This window comes from Suricata suricatta, chromosome 6 (genome assembly GCF_006229205.1).
Source record: "Suricata suricatta isolate VVHF042 chromosome 6, meerkat_22Aug2017_6uvM2_HiC, whole genome shotgun sequence".
Taxonomy (NCBI): Eukaryota; Metazoa; Chordata; class Mammalia; order Carnivora; family Herpestidae; genus Suricata; species Suricata suricatta.
Genome location: NC_043705.1, coordinates 52225722 through 52242909, shown reverse-complemented (window position 1 = coordinate 52242909; position 17188 = coordinate 52225722). Strand labels below are relative to the sequence as shown.

The window sequence follows — 17188 nt, the reverse complement described above, 5'->3', positions numbered from 1 at the left end:
GGACCACGGGAGGCAGGATGCCAGCTGCCTAGCCCACTGTTTTGTCTAATCCCTTGAGCTGTCCTGTCCCTGGTACCATGGTCGCACGATGTTAATTAAATCATTCTCATTAATTCAGCCCGAGTGTAAATTAGGAAGGAATGAAGATAAATTAGGTTTGAAGGCAGCTAATACATTTAACCCCATGCTGCTTATTTTGCAGCCTAACAAAATAACGTTGTTAAGGGAGACAACAAGGCCAAAGCCTTGGGCACAGATTCTTAATAGCATTAAAAATGAGACCTTGGTTTGGTGTCACAGGGCAGAGGCAAAGACCAGCTCCCGGGGGCCTGTGGGACTGGCCTAACATCTTGAGTCAGGTGGTGGCCATTTTATGACACGGATCCATAGCACTTCCTGAGTTGTTTATGACTCAGATATCAACTATGTTTGTGGTTGTCAAGTTTGATCACAGGCCTTCCTAGAGAGTTCTTCCTGTACAGATTCAGGACACGCTGGCCTTCTCGTCCTGTGAGGGAAGCGATAAGAATGATCTCTAGGATTGGCTGGAGTAATACGATGATTTGAGTTGCTGTGATCAGAAATGTGCTAACTAGCAAATCACTTTCAGCTGTGAAATAAACATTCGAAGCTGCACACAGGCCTGAAAACTTTTCATACAGTGGTTCAAGCACACCAGTGTACAGTTTGTAGGAGGCCATTGGAGGCACACACATTTCCCCCCCAGATACAAGTTCCATTCCTATATCTCTCAGCAGGAAAATGGCTTTCACTTTTCTGCCCTCCATAAGCTCATTTCTTTCCCTTGTACGTGTTGCTCATCTCCCGGACCCAGATGAAGCAGACGTCTATGGTCACGGAACACATTTCAAGATTTCCCAAAGCCACAACTTTTTCCCCTTCTCTTTTCTTGCAGCCTACTAGGATGGCAATGTTAGGCTCAAGAGACCAGAAAAATGGCATCGTGGACGATCACACGATGTCCACAGCATCGCCGCCTGCTTAGCGGAGTTTTGTGCAAAGAGAAATGAGCGCTGCTGTCCCAGTTGGTTAAGGACGCTGCAGTTTCCAGGTAGTGGCAATGCAACAGAAACAGATTGCCTGTTCCTAACTCCGTGGCTTCCTGGGACAAAATCCCCAGCCAACCAACTGAGCTGCGCACATGTTTGACTTCTAGGCAAGCTGAGCTAGGCATAGATTTGGTAAGTGACTGAAGCAAGAAACAAATACTTCTCCTCAGTGAGAAAAAATGTTAATCTCTTAGTTTAAACAGAAGGGTTCCCCCAAAGGAAGACATTAACATCCGGTCTTCCAAACCAGCGTGCTTACTTTAAGCCCACGACCTAGACAGACAAAGCGCTTCTAGAAGGTGCCTTTGAGATAGCCGGGATGGGCTTCGTCCGCACCTCTCCAGAGGCTACAGAAACCTGTTTTTAAAAGCCACGTGTGCCAGAGCTGCACAGATCCACCTCACCTCTTTTCGGCACCTACATCTGGTGTCTACACTGCTCCTCTCCATTTGGTCTGCGCTGGTTTTATCCACATCTCCTTCAGGAACAGGGTGGGCTTCCAGGGTTCCTCTCTTCACCTGGTGAACCCCAGAATCGCTCTCTTACAGTGAGCGGATCCAGCTGTCCCTGGCTTTGTGAAGCAGTCTGGAGCTGAGGCCCTGCATAAAGAATTAAACTATGAAACAGACTTGTAAAGGCTCTTGGTGGGGCTGGTGAGTTAATGTTAACAAAGGACTTCAGAGGGCACTGTCTTTCTTTGCATTGCAAGGAGCGAAATTTCTCAGCGCAGACCGGCAAGGACCAGGGTAAAGAAAAGTGGGATTACAATAAAGAACCGACAGAATCTTGGCTTAGACAGTGTCTGGACACCGGGAGCGCTAGGTGGGGTCCCCTCAGCCTGTGTAAACCATTTCTGCGACTAGAGTGTAGAGGAAAGCTAGGAGATGGGGTACGGGTAGTGGGGAGGGGAGAAGACCCGTGTTCAGGGGATCCTTACTCGAGGGACAGAGCAAGGCCACTGCTAAGTGGCCGTGTGACCTCCAGCTGGACAATACACATCTTCCTGGACCTCACTTTCCTAACGTGCAAAACGAGGTGGCTGGGCAGGATATCTCCACCGTTCATTCATAGACTTTATTCCAAATACTGAATAAAAAGCAAACACGCGCCTAAACTCCAGGTGCAAAACCAGCCCTTGGTGCAAAGATCAGAAACGGGTGTCATAAAGAGCGATCGCCACGCGAGATTATTTTTCGAAGCGCCTTCCTTCCTCCCGGCACGCGGCGCTTCAAACAGGCGTGCCGGGCCATTTCTTTGCTGAACTCCGAGCTAACACAACGGAGCGATAAAAGACAGGAAGGGCCCAGCCTGAAAGGGCGATTTAGGTTCTATCGCTAGGGAGAGGGGGCGGCGGGGCCGCTCCTTTGAGCAGCTCGCTTTGAATCAAGCGGCGGCGGCGATTGGCTGCGAAGCACGTGGTGCGCGCCCCGAGAGACAGCGCCCCGCCGCCGCTGCTCCCCGCAGCGTGGGGCAGAGCCCGGCCGCGAGTGGGTGCGGCGGCGGGACCCAGGGGAAACGCCAGGGGCCCGATCTGTCTGTCCCTTGCCAGCGCGAAACCGTATGGGCCGCCTTTGACCAATCTGCAGTGCCCCCGGAGTGGCCAAACTTGAGCCCCTGCCGTGGCCACTGTCCTCGCTCCAGATGCTCCACGCAGCGCGTCTGCGGAGGGCACCCTGCTTGCCCCTCGCCACCTTTCCTGAGCATCTCGAGGGCTCCGGCTTCGCGGGGCGCACAGCCCCGCGCCTCCCCCGCCCAGGGTCCCTCAGCTCCGGGGCTGTCCACCCACCCGCCTGGGCCAGGGAGGCGCAGGCACGGCGACCAGGCCAAACTTCTGCTACTCTCGGTCCCTGGGGGTTGCAGCTGCTAGTGGCTTAGGCACCGTGTCCGCTTTGTCTCTCTCCACTCTCTGCAGCCCCCCTCCCCCGCTTCCTCTCTCGATTAACTCCCCCGACACGCTCTTCTCCGGCTCTTCTCCGCCGCCTCCCCCTCCCCTTCCTCCTCCTCCTCCTCCTCCTCCACCGCAGGCGGCCTTCACGCGCTTCCTCCCTCCTTCCCCTGGTGTCACTCAGCATCCGCGCCCTCTCCTCCCTCCCCTCCCCTCCCTTCCTCTCCCTTCCCCGCCCCGCCGCGCCGCTTATAGCCCGGCGCGCGGCTGCTGGGCGCAGACTGCTTGGGCAGCCAGAAAGGAGGCGGCGCGGCGGTGGCGCTGCGGAGACCCGGTCCGGACGCCAGGCGGCCGCCGGCGTGCACCGCGCTTCCTAGCTCCCTCTCCGGAGTGCACTGCCCGCCTCCCCGCCCGGCGCCGGCAGCCCCAGGCTCGCTCTTCCTCCCCGAGACGCGCTCCCGGAGACCGCGGCGTGGGGGTCGCGAGGCGCTGTCCTCTCCTCGCCTGGCGCCCCATGCGCGCTCCTTTTGCCCGGACTGTCGCCGCCGCCTCCCGGGGCTGAGCCGTCCGCCTCGTCGCCTCCTACCTGGTGACCTAGGCGAAACCCAGCTGGTTGTGCGCTGACGCCGGTCGCCTCTGCTGTAAGTTTTCTCCGCGGCCCCAGACCTGTTGCGGGCGCCGCGGCTGACCGGGGCCGCTGGGCCTGCGGGCGTGCGTTCGCCCCGGAGCCCGGAACTCCGACTTGGGCGGAGGTGGGGGAACTGTTCCTGGGGAGGAGACCTCGGGGCCGACGCTGCCCTCCCGCCGCGTGCAGACCCTGGCCGTCGCCGGAGGGGCCTCCTCTCTTCCGCGTGGCCCCCAGGGCGAGCTGCCGGGGACCCGAGAGACGAGCCGGGGTAGAATCAGCCTCCTTCCTCTGCCCGAAGCGGCGTTTCCTTGGGGGTGGATGTCGCTCTGGATAGCACTGCGCAGCCCCCGGGGCCCAGCACGTTGCACCCTACCCGGCACCGGGAGCGCTGGGGCCACGCACACACCTTTGGGGAGGGCATGTTTTGCAGCGGAATGTCTGTAGGGAATGAATGAAAACTCCCTGAAATACTCATTTCCTCTCGTGCAAGTATTTGGCCTTTAGTGTATTATTCTGAGTTTCGAAGGATAGGAATTGGTGGGCGTGGTGGGGACGCACTGTGAAACTTGTTCAGGATGCAATTTTGTGTTGCCCTCTCAGGTGTGGCCAGCGCGTTAAAGAGCGTTGCAAGTGTTCTAGACGGCTGTATGGTCAATTGTTTTTCTTGTTGACAATGTCTTTGTAAAGTCGTTCCATTGTATCAGTAAGATAAATGCCCGAGAAAATCTGCCTAGTTTCTCCTTTGATGCACTGAGACCAGGTTCAAAATCTAAGGAGATATGATGGGATGCAAAGTATTGGAAGCAGAGAGCATTAAGTGAACTGAACTTACTGTAACTAGAAGTCCTTTTGATGTTCAGGGTAATAGCAGCCCTTTTCTCTGTCTTCTTTGTAGACGCAGGTTAAGTATATGTGGGGTGGTTTTTTTTTTTTTTTTTTTTTTTTGGCTACTTGGCATGCAAATATTATTTCTCTGGGGGCTTAAAAAATGCCAAAAGGATGATTCATTTTATGTTGAAGGTATGTTTAGCGACTGCATAAATGGCTTCTGCTGATATTTTGAGGTTTGTATAATTTTAAACCTTGGGTCTTTTCCCTTGGGTCTTTAAGTTTACCTTTTATTTTAAGCAAATATTGCTGTAAGCATGTTGGATTTTGACTGTGACATGCTTCTCCATCTGGATGGTATCCAAGATGACGGGCTAGCCTCTTCCTTCTGGTTTTGTGGGCCAACTTGGAAAATACAGGAGCATAAACACAGAATGCATAGAGATGCAGATCCTATATCCCAAGGTCTTCTAAACAAACTGTTTTCTTAAGTGTAAGCCTCATTGTGAATGTTGTTTTACACGGTCTAAAATCTAATGCTCAAGGAAACAGGTTCTGTGTCCGGGTGTGATTCTCAGCGTGCGGGCATCTTGGTGCTTACGGACCAGACAGTGTGCAGGCACCTTGTTCTTCCGTTAGAGTTGTATTCACTCTTAGCTTGAGAGAAGGCAGCTTTTGAGGGTGCTTTTGAGGCATTAGCTTTAGAAAATAGAACCACTGATTGGGAATGTTTCTAACTTTCTCCATAGGGCATAGGCGTAGTCACATCATCTTTTGAGGTTTTCGCGTAAAATCTTCCTCAGAGTACTTCGGACTGGATGTACTAATTCACAACTGCAGGGGTAGAGCGTCAGAGATGTTAATACATGTTCTAAGGCTGTGGAAACTTGGTGCATTCACATAGGCTGTATTGGTAGCTCTCTGGAGCGCTGGGCTTTGGTTAAAATGGACCAGATTGTAGAGGCTTTGCTTGAGTTAAGAGTGATGTGTGGCTCCTCACCATTAATCCTAGCCTAGGTCTCTATGGACACTGATGTTGTTGTCTTCCTAACACCAGAGCCCCAGGACTTTGTTACTTACTTTCTTCCGCTAAGCATGTTTACTCTTAATGAAAAGTTACAATCCAAAAATAAAGGAAAACAAGTTGCCTCACCTAGTAGTGTGTGGCCAGTGTGTCAAGGGCAAATCTGGGGCTGCCTTTGTTGTTTGCTATGCTGCATCACAGCTGCCCAGAAAGTCCAGCTTGGTATCTCGCCCATGAATCTGTGGCAAATCATTCATTTGCATGTATTAATAATTACTGCAGTATAAACAACAACAAAATAAATATCTGAACAGTTGAAGGAAACGAGGCGGTAGCTTTCAGCTCTATGTGGCAAGGAGAACTGGCTGTTCTGGGTTTGGAATGGATTCTGTAACTCACACAGTTTACCCTCTTGGGATAAACCGCTTCCTTAAGGAATCCTTTGACAGGCAGGTTCTTGAAGGCTTATTCCTTTGAAATAACAGAGAGATACGGTTTGGAAAAAAAAAAAAGCATGTGGTTCACTTTTTGAAGGCAGGTGAGAGGTATTTCCTATGTCTTTAACCTACAGTTTACCTCCTGAAGAAAGCCCAAGATAGCATTAGATTTTGCTATAATTTCAATAACAGAGGAAAGCATGTCAGTCAGCAAATAAATTCTAGGGTGGCCCTAAATCCACACGGCTGGCAACACACACACGCACGCACGTGTACACGCACATATGTGCAAGGGCTTTGGATTTAGATAAGGCAGTGTTTGCATTCTGAACTCCTACACACGTGCCCGTGTTTGCGCGTGTTTCTGGTGATGCACTGATTAATCAAAAAGCGAGGGATGGATAGATCCTTTGTTCTTGCCACTGGTTTTCCAAGAATTGATATACATCAGGAAGAATAGAAAAACAGCAGACATGAGTATGCTACTCAAAATATTCTTCCTTTTATGTGTGTAAATCCTCATTTTGGAAGCTGTCCAGAGCAAGAAAGACGGGCGGTGATCGTGGCCAGAATCCGTTCTGTGTTTTCACAAAAGCCCGCTCATCAGTACTTGGTCATGTTTATATTGGTGTTCTTTGAGGACCCTGTAGTGGTACAACTGTCTGGTTAGAAATTATTTGTAACATTTAAAGAAGGATCTGGTCATAGGAGACGTTGGCCTGGGCCTATGATTTTAGTGTTAACATTTCCCATTGACTGTGATGCAGAGGGAGACTGGATCTTCCTGAAGAAGTTCTTAATGGAATTAATTAATAGGTATTTTGTTTTACACACGGCTTTATGTTGCATAGGGCATAAAAAAGCCGGTGCCCGTCCTGGCGTTATGAGAGCTGGAGGCCCGGCGTTTTACGTGACCCGCATGAATCAGCCGGACAAGGACGGGAAGGTGTGAGGGACCCGGCTGCACTAGGGTTTTGCTGACTTACATTCTCGAGGACCTCAGTATCCTGAAAGTTGGCAGTCAGGTTTTCCAAGATCAACCTGCTTTCAAGCAGTGACTTTTTTTTTTTTTTTTTTAACAATGTTCCAGTAGCTCAACAGTGTTCCAGCAAATGCCTTTCCTTCTAGGTGGCCGTGTCTGACTTTGTACAGGAATGGCTGTCCACTATTCAGAACAGTGGGCAGCAAGGCCAACGGCAAAGTGTCCTGTTTTCTCTGTTCTCAACTCTTTGGTTTGCTTTGTTCTGCTGTTCTGAGCCTCAGGAGCGTCACTGTTGAATGGTCTGTTTTGTTTTGCTTTGTTTTTAGGAGTGGAAACAAAATGTCAGTCAGCGTACATGAGAACCGCAAGTCCCGGGCCAGCAGCGGCTCCATTAACATCTATCTGTTTCACAAGTCTTCCTATGCCGACAGTGTCCTCACACACTTGAACCTTTTACGCCAGCAGCGACTCTTCACGGATGTCCTTCTCCACGCTGGGAACAGGACCTTCCCCTGTCACCGGGCAGTGCTGGCCGCGTGCAGCCGCTACTTTGAAGCCATGTTCAGCGGTGGCCTGAAAGAGAGCCAGGACAGTGAAGTCAACTTCGACAACTCCATCCACCCTGAAGTTTTAGAGCTGCTTCTGGACTACGCGTACTCCTCCCGGGTCATCATTAATGAAGAAAATGCAGAATCGCTCCTGGAAGCTGGTGACATGCTGGAGTTTCAGGACATCCGTGATGCATGCGCAGAGTTCCTAGAAAAGAATCTGCACCCCACCAACTGTCTGGGCATGCTGCTGCTCTCCGATGCGCACCAGTGCACGAAGCTGTACGAACTCTCCTGGAGAATGTGTCTCAGCAACTTCCAAACCATCAGGAAGAACGAAGATTTCCTCCAGCTGCCCCAGGACATGGTGGTGCAGCTCTTGTCCAGTGAAGAGCTGGAGACGGAAGATGAAAGGCTTGTGTACGAGTCTGCAATTAACTGGATCAGCTATGACCTGAAGAAACGCTATTGCTACCTCCCAGAGCTGTTGCAGACTGTGAGGCTGGCCCTCCTGCCAGCTATTTATCTCATGGAGAACGTGGCCATGGAGGAGCTCATCACCAAACAGAGAAAGAGCAAGGAGATTGTGGAGGAGGCCATCAGGTGCAAACTGAAAATCCTGCAGAACGACGGCGTGGTGACCAGCCTCTGCGCCCGGCCTCGGAAAACTGGCCATGCCCTTTTCCTCTTGGGAGGCCAGACCTTCATGTGTGACAAGCTGTACCTGGTAGACCAGAAGGCCAAAGAAATAATCCCCAAGGCTGACATCCCCAGCCCGAGAAAAGAGTTCAGTGCATGTGCAATCGGCTGCAAAGTGTACATTACTGGGGGGCGGGGGTCTGAAAATGGAGTCTCGAAAGATGTCTGGGTTTATGATACCCTACATGAGGAGTGGTCCAAAGCTGCCCCCATGTTGGTGGCCAGGTTTGGCCACGGCTCTGCTGAACTGAAGCACTGCCTGTATGTGGTTGGGGGGCACACGGCTGCAACTGGCTGTCTCCCAGCCTCCCCCTCAGTCTCTCTAAAGCAGGTGGAACACTATGACCCCACAACCAACAAATGGACCATGGTGGCCCCACTCCGAGAAGGCGTTAGCAACGCCGCAGTAGTGAGTGCCAAACTCAAGCTGTTTGCTTTCGGAGGTACCAGCGTCAGTCATGACAAGCTCCCTAAGGTTCAGTGTTATGATCAGTGTGAAAACAGGTGGACGGTCCCCGCCACCTGTCCCCAGCCCTGGCGTTACACAGCAGCCGCTGTGCTGGGTAACCAGATTTTTATTATGGGGGGAGATACAGAGTTCTCCGCCTGCTCTGCTTACAAATTCAACAGTGAGACTTATCAGTGGACCAAGGTGGGAGACGTGACGGCCAAGCGCATGAGCTGCCACGCTGTGGCCTCCGGAAACAAGCTCTATGTGGTTGGAGGCTACTTTGGCATTCAGCGATGCAAGACTTTGGACTGCTATGATCCAACCTTAGATGTGTGGAACAGCATAACCACGGTTCCATACTCGCTGATTCCTACTGCGTTTGTCAGCACCTGGAAACATCTACCTTCTTAGATGCAGGACAGCATAAAGAACATGAGTGTGAGGTAAGAAGCCAGTTTGGCTCTAAGTATGAATAGAATTAAGCTAGCTGTGTAAGTTCCTGTGGAGAGTGAGACTTGATCTGTGTACCTTATCCTAGAGGAGTACTACGAAAACTATTAAAATCAAAGAATTTGCACCCCAGGACCGACCATAGCTGTAACTCCCCGTAAAGTAAGTCAGTGGTTCTCAGCCTTTACTGAGGCCCGGTATCCCCCAAAGAGCTTTTCAAAAAATGCCCATCCCAGAGACTGGATTTCATTTGGTCTGCGTGGGTCCCAGGCATTGGCATTTTTAGAACATTTTTTAGTGATTCTAATATACAGCCAGGTTGAGAACCCCTGACCTATGTTAATAATGCCAACCCATGTTAATGAGACCTCCCCGTGTGCCTGGAGCTGGGCCATGTGTTTTACATGGATCGTTTCATTTGATCCTGACAACAGCCTTGTGAGATACCATTACTAGAGCATTTTATAGGTGGAAACAACTGATGCGCACAGAGGTTAAGTAAGTTGCCCAAGGTCGTTAGGCCGAGTAGGTGGAAGAGTTGGTCCAGGAATCAACCCAGGCACTCTGGATCCAGGGTGGAAGTATTTGAGCGTCAGGCTGAACTGCTACGTAATAAACTTGAGCTTCATTTTGGTATCACTCCAGGAGATATTAGTCAACACTCAAATTTAGATTGCTCAAACCCTTTTCTGGAATGAAATAGGGTATAAAGAACTGAATGCTTAAATGTATATATTGCTAGTTCATTCTCTCCAAAATTAATTATTTGCTTCTATAAAATTTCTTTTCCTCAAAAAAAGAAAAAATAGCCCCCATTAGGCATTTGTTAACTTTAGAGAAAAATCAAGGTCTGTCCTTGTAAAAAGTTGCACATGCATTGTATTAATTTGTCTGAGGCGTGGACACACTGAGCCATCTAGACTGCCTTAAACTGCAGTCTTTCAGAGTTAATCAGACAGGCTGACCCTATTGTCAGGGCTAACAAAAGTTGTCTTTCCGTGTCATATATCTGAGTCCATAATGGTCATCTTGTGTACTTAAGAGTATATAATACTCTTGGCTCAAATAATTAATAGGTCTACACAGTTCAGTGTTCGTGAAGCTAATGGCCGCTTTGCTGCCATTAAGCACCCTTAGTACTGGCCCCAGGAGCCACTTAAGCATGTCAAAGTGCAGCACAGAGCACATGGAATTTGTTGATTTGTTTTGCTAATTCATAGGCTTATTACTAATAATAAGAGAATACAATTAAAACTTTGCTTTGGAGGAAGTACAGTGAAAACCGACTCATTCCTTGAAAACTTTTGGTTCCATCATCCCTAGTATGTTTCACATCTTTGAAGGGAACTTTCAAAGGGGAAAAAGGAAATGAAGGGGTCTTTGCGAGCAAAGCAGAGAGAGATTTTGACTCATTAGTCTTTTCTTCCCACATTTCGTACAGCTCGTTATAAAACCCCACTAAAATTGGCCTCACTTTCACAATTACTCTTTCTTGTTTTTTTCATCTCTTCAGTTATCTCTCCAGCCTATTATGGTTAGTAGAATTCTTAGAATATAATGTAACCTTGGAATGAAATTTGCTCAAAGGAGCTGGAACAGTCAGAAACCTCCTGTGGGGAGCTGGGCTGACAGCGTCCCACACCAAACTGGTTTTTGCAGCCTTGCTGGCCTCTCGGTAATCCTAAGTCAACAAATGAGCTGAACGTGGGTATTTCATCTGTGATAGGAGTGCATGACTCAAGTCTAAAGCAGGTTTAAAGAACCTCCTGGGCAAGAGCATCAATTAACAGCACACTCAGTTTGGTGTTAGTCCGGAATGCATTCTGGTTCTGGCTCCAAGCTGTGGTGTCTGGACCTTTCTGAACTTCAGACCCCTCCTTTGTCACACAGGTGATTTGAATTATGCTTCTTCTGTCTCTGTCCCCATTCGAACTTGGGTGAACTGATAAATGGGAGGGCGGGGGGTGGAGGGAGAAACTACCTTGCCCAGTGCCTGGCATATATTAGGTGTTCAATATTCTTAGCTTTCTTTCCTCCTTCAGTAACTTGTCATGGCACTAGCTTTGTGTGTGGCAGGAAAGTGAGGTTTCTTTGACTGTTATCTGATTGTAATGTTTATACTTCATTTTTGGTGCCTCCTTTCCCAGCCCAGAGTATGTTGGCAAACACTTAAAATTCACCCTATCCTGGGTGTTTGAACCTAAGCACATACTTCTGGTCCCTGGGAAACTGGCAAAGAAAGTGTTAGGTCATATGTGAAACACCTACCCACCCTTGGTGCTCCCAGCCAGAGTCCAGCACAGGTCGAGGAAATCTGACAGGGCTCCATTTGCCTTTTTAATGGGCGGCGAGGGTCTGATCAAAGCCACCCTTGTGGTTTCCGATAGGGAGAATGTTGGCTTAAATTTCTCAAGTTTTCTACACACAAGAGAGTGTTAAAACGCTTAAGCTCCATGGAGTGACTTAAAAGAGGTGCTGTGCGGTATCAGCCCTAAACTGCCAAAACTTCCGGGACATCTCTTTGATCTCCAAGTGTAGGTGCTAACCAAATTAATACAGTGTTAACAAGAAGTTTCCCTAGGTCTAAAAGCTCATTCACCAAGGGGATTTTAACTGTCTCCTGCTGCTGTCGGTGGGTGGGGAAGGACAAAAAGGAAATTACTTTTGATTACTCTCCCATTTTCATGGTGCTGGGTGGCTCTACCCTGACAGCTGACAGCATCTGGATTGTGATTTAATTATTTCTAACCTTTTTAAAGCTTTCCTTCCCTTCCCTTCCCTTCCCTTTCCTTTCCTTACCCTTCCCTTCCCTTTCCCTTCCTTACCCTTCCCTTCCCTTTCCCTTCCTTACCCTTCCCTTCCCTTACCCTTCCCTTCCCTTCCCTTCCCTGTTTGAGTATGCAACATCATGAAATGTCATACTATCACAGTTACAAAATACATTCTTCTGGCCTCGTGTTGATCTATAGGTTACTGGGAGGTGGGGTGGAAGGGTGACACTGTAGTCTAAGGAATGCCTTGAGACCTTGGATCACGGTTCTGAAACTGCCAAAAGAAACAACTAATGAAATGAATCAGACTTCTGGGCACACAAAAGAAGAAGAATTCAGTTCAAGTAATGAGCGGCCCCTCCTGAATTCCCTTTGTGTGCACTTAAGAGTTCTAGCAGCAGGAATGAGATTCTTCTACTAGCACTGGAAATGGGCTCTCTGAACAGATAGAGAGATAAAAGCCCTCTGCAGAATTAGATCTAGCGGATGGGAATGGTGGGTTTGGTGAAATGTGCAGCCTGTGGTCACGGCACCTGAATTCACGCTTGATGTCAGTAGGGTCCGTAGATCCTAACTGCATACCATAGCTGGCGTCTCCTGAGTGTGGACTGATGAACTTGGAGAATAAACTCCAGCCTTGGGCTGTGGAGCCTGGTATGTTGTTGGGTTAAAGGAAGCGAGTCTGATTTCTGCCCTAATGAATTGCAGAGATGCATTTAAATAAGAGGATTAATATGTCTGCCTTCTATATGGTGAAAACATTGATTTGGGGGTCCTTTATAGGAAGTGGACCAAGGAGGGTTTGGCCAGGAATCTTTTGTGACCCTCTGGTGATCGCTTCACAGGGGCTCTGCTTAACCATGGAGATGAATTATGAATGTTGGAAGCGGAAGGTGGCAACTCATAACAGCACCTAGACATAGAAGTTTGTATTTGAACATATATATCTTTTTTTTGAAATTTTTTAATGTTATTATTTATTTTTGAGATAGAGGGAGACAGAGCATGAGCAGGGAGGGGCAGAGAGAGAGGGAGACACAGAATCGAAAGCAGGCTCCAGGCTCTGACCTGTCAGCACAGAGCCCGACGTGGTGCTCGAACCCACGAATGTGAGATCATGACTTGAGCCGAAGTCAGAGGCTTAACTGACTGAGCCACCCAGGTGCCCCGAACATATATATCTTTAACGTTTAGTAGAGAAATGAAGGTTTTTCTGTGGACACCATCGTGTCTATTCAGCCAGTCTTCTATACCTGGGCACACCCCGTGTGTGTGCACTGACGCCAAGCACTTTACCTTTGCACAGTTGCTACGGAACATGCCCTTAAGACTTTTGGAAACAATATTGACCAGCTCTGTCCTGATTTTACCTTTTTTTGTAGATTTTGAGGCTACTAACAAGAATCCTTTTGTTTTCTCTGTTTTAGCTCACTCCATCACTTGGCGAGACACAGCGAGATTTCGACTTTGGAGAGGCCAAATTTAATGAAGAGGAAGAAAAGAAAAAGGAAACGAAGTTGCTACAAGACTCAATTACAATCCACTGCACCTTGTAAATGCTCTAACTGGACATGAAGGAGGGGGTGGGGGGGATTTTCAGTGCTAGTAGCACATGGTTTAAATATGAATGAATGAACCTGTGATCTAGTCCTTGTCTTGTAATTGTGGATTAATGTCAGCGTTAATCAGCCCCTCAAAGGGAGAGAAAAGCCGGCCCTTTTCCCTTGCTGTACCATATTCAGCATTTGATTTCCATGGGCTCCACCATTTATGTGTAACATTTGAAATGGTTGTCACCTCTCTCCGAGGAACAGGCTTGAAGCCTCCGCACCAGCTGCTGTTGGAGATTGAAAGCCCGACTGTGGGGCCAGGAGGGGAGCTGGCTTCGCTGGCTGCGGAGCGAGGACCCCTGGACTCTCCACTAATCTTTGAGGGGCCATGCTCCCCGGGAAGGTTCTGAACAATGGGGACATTGTCGGTAGGCGCTCGGTAGATGTTCTTTTCTATTTATAAGTGACTTTAAATTTTCCCTTGGCTGTTAAGAAATTGGTTATAGATTTAGCTATTTATTGTTTGATGCCTGCATGCTGAAACAATGCTTAAGATTGTCTTCACGTGTATGGATGTGTGTGAATGGCTGTATGTTTTGCACAATCTTGTGGCTGTCGTGAAGTGCGTTGCTGCACAAAAATGAAAACTTGGGAGCTATAATTTGGAGTTAACTGGAGGGTGGGTTGGGAAGGAGGGGATTTTGTAAATGTCAAGGCAGGGAAGGAGTATAAGACAAAAACAAATTACATCGTAGAGGTAGAGAAAGCATGGAGGTCACTTTTCTTAGACTCACTAACTTTTAATGGGGTTTCATGGGCTCCGGTCATGCTGATGGCTCATGGGCTGAGAGGGAAGCTTTGTTCTACTGCTCCTTCCCATCCGATTCACCTGCTTCAATCTCAGCTACTGAAATTGGGAGAGGACCAAGTCACCTTGCAGTTTTTTTCGTCGTGTAATATCCTGAAATCCTGGAAAATTCTATGGAATAGTTTTGTATATAGGGCACAGGGAAAGTCATTGCCCCCAAGTTTATTTATTTATCTATTTATTACCCTGTGAAAATGCTTTGCCACAACCACGGTTAACAGGAAAAGACTGAACTGTCACAGACATAAATTAGTTCACTCACCAGATTGGCTTGATCTGGATTCATTGTTCTCTCTTCTTGCCATATGATGTAGCAGTGTTAGAAGTTCTTCAAGACGACATCCACATTGGTACAAAGTCTTGGTACAAAGTAGACTTTCGCAGATGACATTCACATTGGAACAAAGTAGACTTTAGCACTCACCCTTAGGTAAGTCTCTAAAAGAACTCTTTGGTGTGTAAAAGTGACATTTAGCAGGGAAACACCAAAGAATTATAAGCAGTGACCCCCACTGAGAGGTTTTCCGGGATAGGTGGAAATCTGTTGTGAATACATTCTTTGCTCGTTTGAGTGTTTGTTTACTAACCGTTTGCCTTGGTAGGTATTAGTGCCGGACTCCATTAGGCGCTTCCTCAGGGGGGTCTGGGGAAGGCCAGGGTTTGCAAGTCAGCACCGCTTTCATCCATGTTGCTCACATTACCGTAGTTTAGAAAATAGGACTTAGGACTGATAACACCCTTTTGCATTGTGAGTGCATTTGTATTGTCTAGTGACAGATAAATCCTTAACATTTCTCTTTACCTGAATGCTTTAGACTAATTGTACATGTCTGTTCGTGCCATGAATAAGTGGGTATCATCGGACCAAAATAAATGAGCCGTCAGAATAAAAGCATCCTAGTACTTTTCCAGCAGTCAGCCCGTCGCTCCTCGATGCATTCTGAGCAATGCAAATGTCTAATTGCACCCTGGCAGCATGGCGGTGGCGTCCTAGCGTGGCTCTTACTGCTCTCTGGTTTATGATGCAAATCTGCCGAGATATGTGTGTCACTGCGTGACTTCTAAAAGCGGGATGAATTTTCTGCAGCTGTTTCAAAGTTGTGGTCTGTCCTTGAATCCTCTATTAATTACTGTGTGTGAGCCAGAGGGAGCCGTGGTCAGGGTGGGCCCCCAGCCTGCAGGGAACTTTCTGGACTCCTGCTCTTTGAATTGATGGAGGCATTTGGGCTCACTACTTGACCATTCTCACCCTGTGAAACGTCTCCCACTTTGAAGCAAATACAATTCACAGCACAGTGCACACAAAAACCTTGGCATAAGACAGAGAAGGTTCTTCTTATTCTGTGGACTGGTTGCTGTGGAAACAGATAACAAAGGGCAGCCTTCCACTTCTGGTATAATTGTGTAGCCCCCTTTTCTCTGGGCTTGACACCTGTCTGAATAAGAGTGATTAGAGCTGAATAATATCCCTCTCTTGGCTATTGAATATGTGATTCACGTACAAAACTCCGTGTAAGTTGAAGTGAAGTGTTCGTGTTCATATGTGCTTGGTCGCTACTACTACATTTTTGAGGTTTTGTAAAACTGTTATTTTTTTTCACAATGTGAAACTGAAGGTCAAATAAATTATTAGAGTTTTTCTCTTCATTGTGTGTGTGAGTCTTTATTTTAATACAGCAGAATGTCATCTGCCGAAAACTCGTGTTTTTTTCTAGCTTAATCAAGATGAGATCATTGCAGGTATTTTCTGAATGCCTTTATATCACCATTTAGTCACATACATTCCGGGAAGCAGGTTTGCACATTGAATCATTAAAATTGTTGGCCTTTTAGGATGTTTCTTTAAGCGAAGCAAAACACCTCACTCCTGGGTTACTCATAGCTTAGAACATAAAAAGTCACGTGACATGCAATGGTAAGACTGTGTGCATAATATATAGAAGGAATTGATTTTTTTTAACCTAACTCCAGGATCTAACTCTGGGAGTTAGGTAGGAACTGTTAGGTTACATAGGGAGTTTGGTAGGAAAACTGTGCGAGAAGGGGCTGACATTCAATTCCCTTTTCATCTGATGTGCCTTAGAAATCATTTAAAGTGAATGGTCATATATGCCTATTATTTCCCTGTAATGGGACAGAAAACCCAAGTTTGGCACCTCCGATACACTTCATGTCCTCCGAGTTGGAAAGCCAGTTTCCCACTGGTCCGGTATAAAGACTGAGGAAGACTTTCACCCCCACCTCACGATCCCTTCCTGTCACAGGAAGAGGTTTATCACTTGGGCTGGGCTCCTTGCTGTTTGTGCAGAGCAATGTTGGGCATAATCTTTTTCAGATAGGCAATAAATACTACCTAATTAGAACTCTAGGAGAGCTCGCGAGTAGGCAGAATGCAATTACAGCCTTTGGACTTTGACCAAAATGCCAGGGCAGATGCCTCGGGCTTTACAGAACGATGATCCATTTCTGTGCTGGGTGAGGCTGGTCTTAGTGCCAAGCTTTGGAGACTCGGACCCCACGGGCGTGGTGCTGATGACCAGTGGAGACCTGTTGACCCTGTAAGCCACCCTATGACAGGGAAGAGGGGAAAGTTAGCAGCTGGGGGTCGACACGGACTAGGATGGTCAGCAAAAGCCTTGATGTTACTCCTCAGAAAGGTTGAGAATGATTCCTACAGAGACCATTGGAAATCAACCTTTCCTACCCAGCGGTTCTTTTTCTTCATCATCTCAGTGAGGACATGTAGGGAGATTGGAGTAAAGAAGATACTTCCAATACTTAATTTTCATTAATTAGGACATTTCATTTCATTCCGCCCTACGCAGTGGCCATATTGGTTTGAATCGCCTTCAGTTGCGTGTAATAGGAATACAGGGATCTGGCGACCCTGGTGGTTTAACCACAGTGGTGAAACTGCACATCCCAGGGCTGTAATGGCGCCCCCACAAGGCCACGGTGTTTCCGGGACCGCTCCTGCTTTGCCATCCTGGGCGTGGA

General features: G+C 48.0%; 1 protein-coding gene across 1 annotated transcript; it reads left to right on the top strand.

Annotated features, from left to right (window-relative positions):
- Positions 1-3250: 3250 nt before the first annotated feature.
- On the top strand, positions 3251-15838 carry ENC1 (ectodermal-neural cortex 1). The gene is made up of 3 exons (XM_029942437.1): positions 3251-3596; positions 7181-8995; positions 13201-15838. Exon 2 carries the CDS (start codon positions 7194-7196, stop codon positions 8961-8963), a length of 1770 nt encoding a protein of 589 aa, XP_029798297.1. The 5' UTR covers positions 3251-3596; positions 7181-7193; the 3' UTR covers positions 8964-8995; positions 13201-15838.
- The last annotated feature ends 1350 nt before the right edge of the window (positions 15839-17188 follow it).

Excerpts from the sequence above, each read along its gene's own strand:
- ENC1 (XM_029942437.1), top strand. The coding sequence starts at position 7,194 with ATGTCAGTCAGCGTACATGAGAACCGCAAGTCCCGGGCCAGCAGCGGC.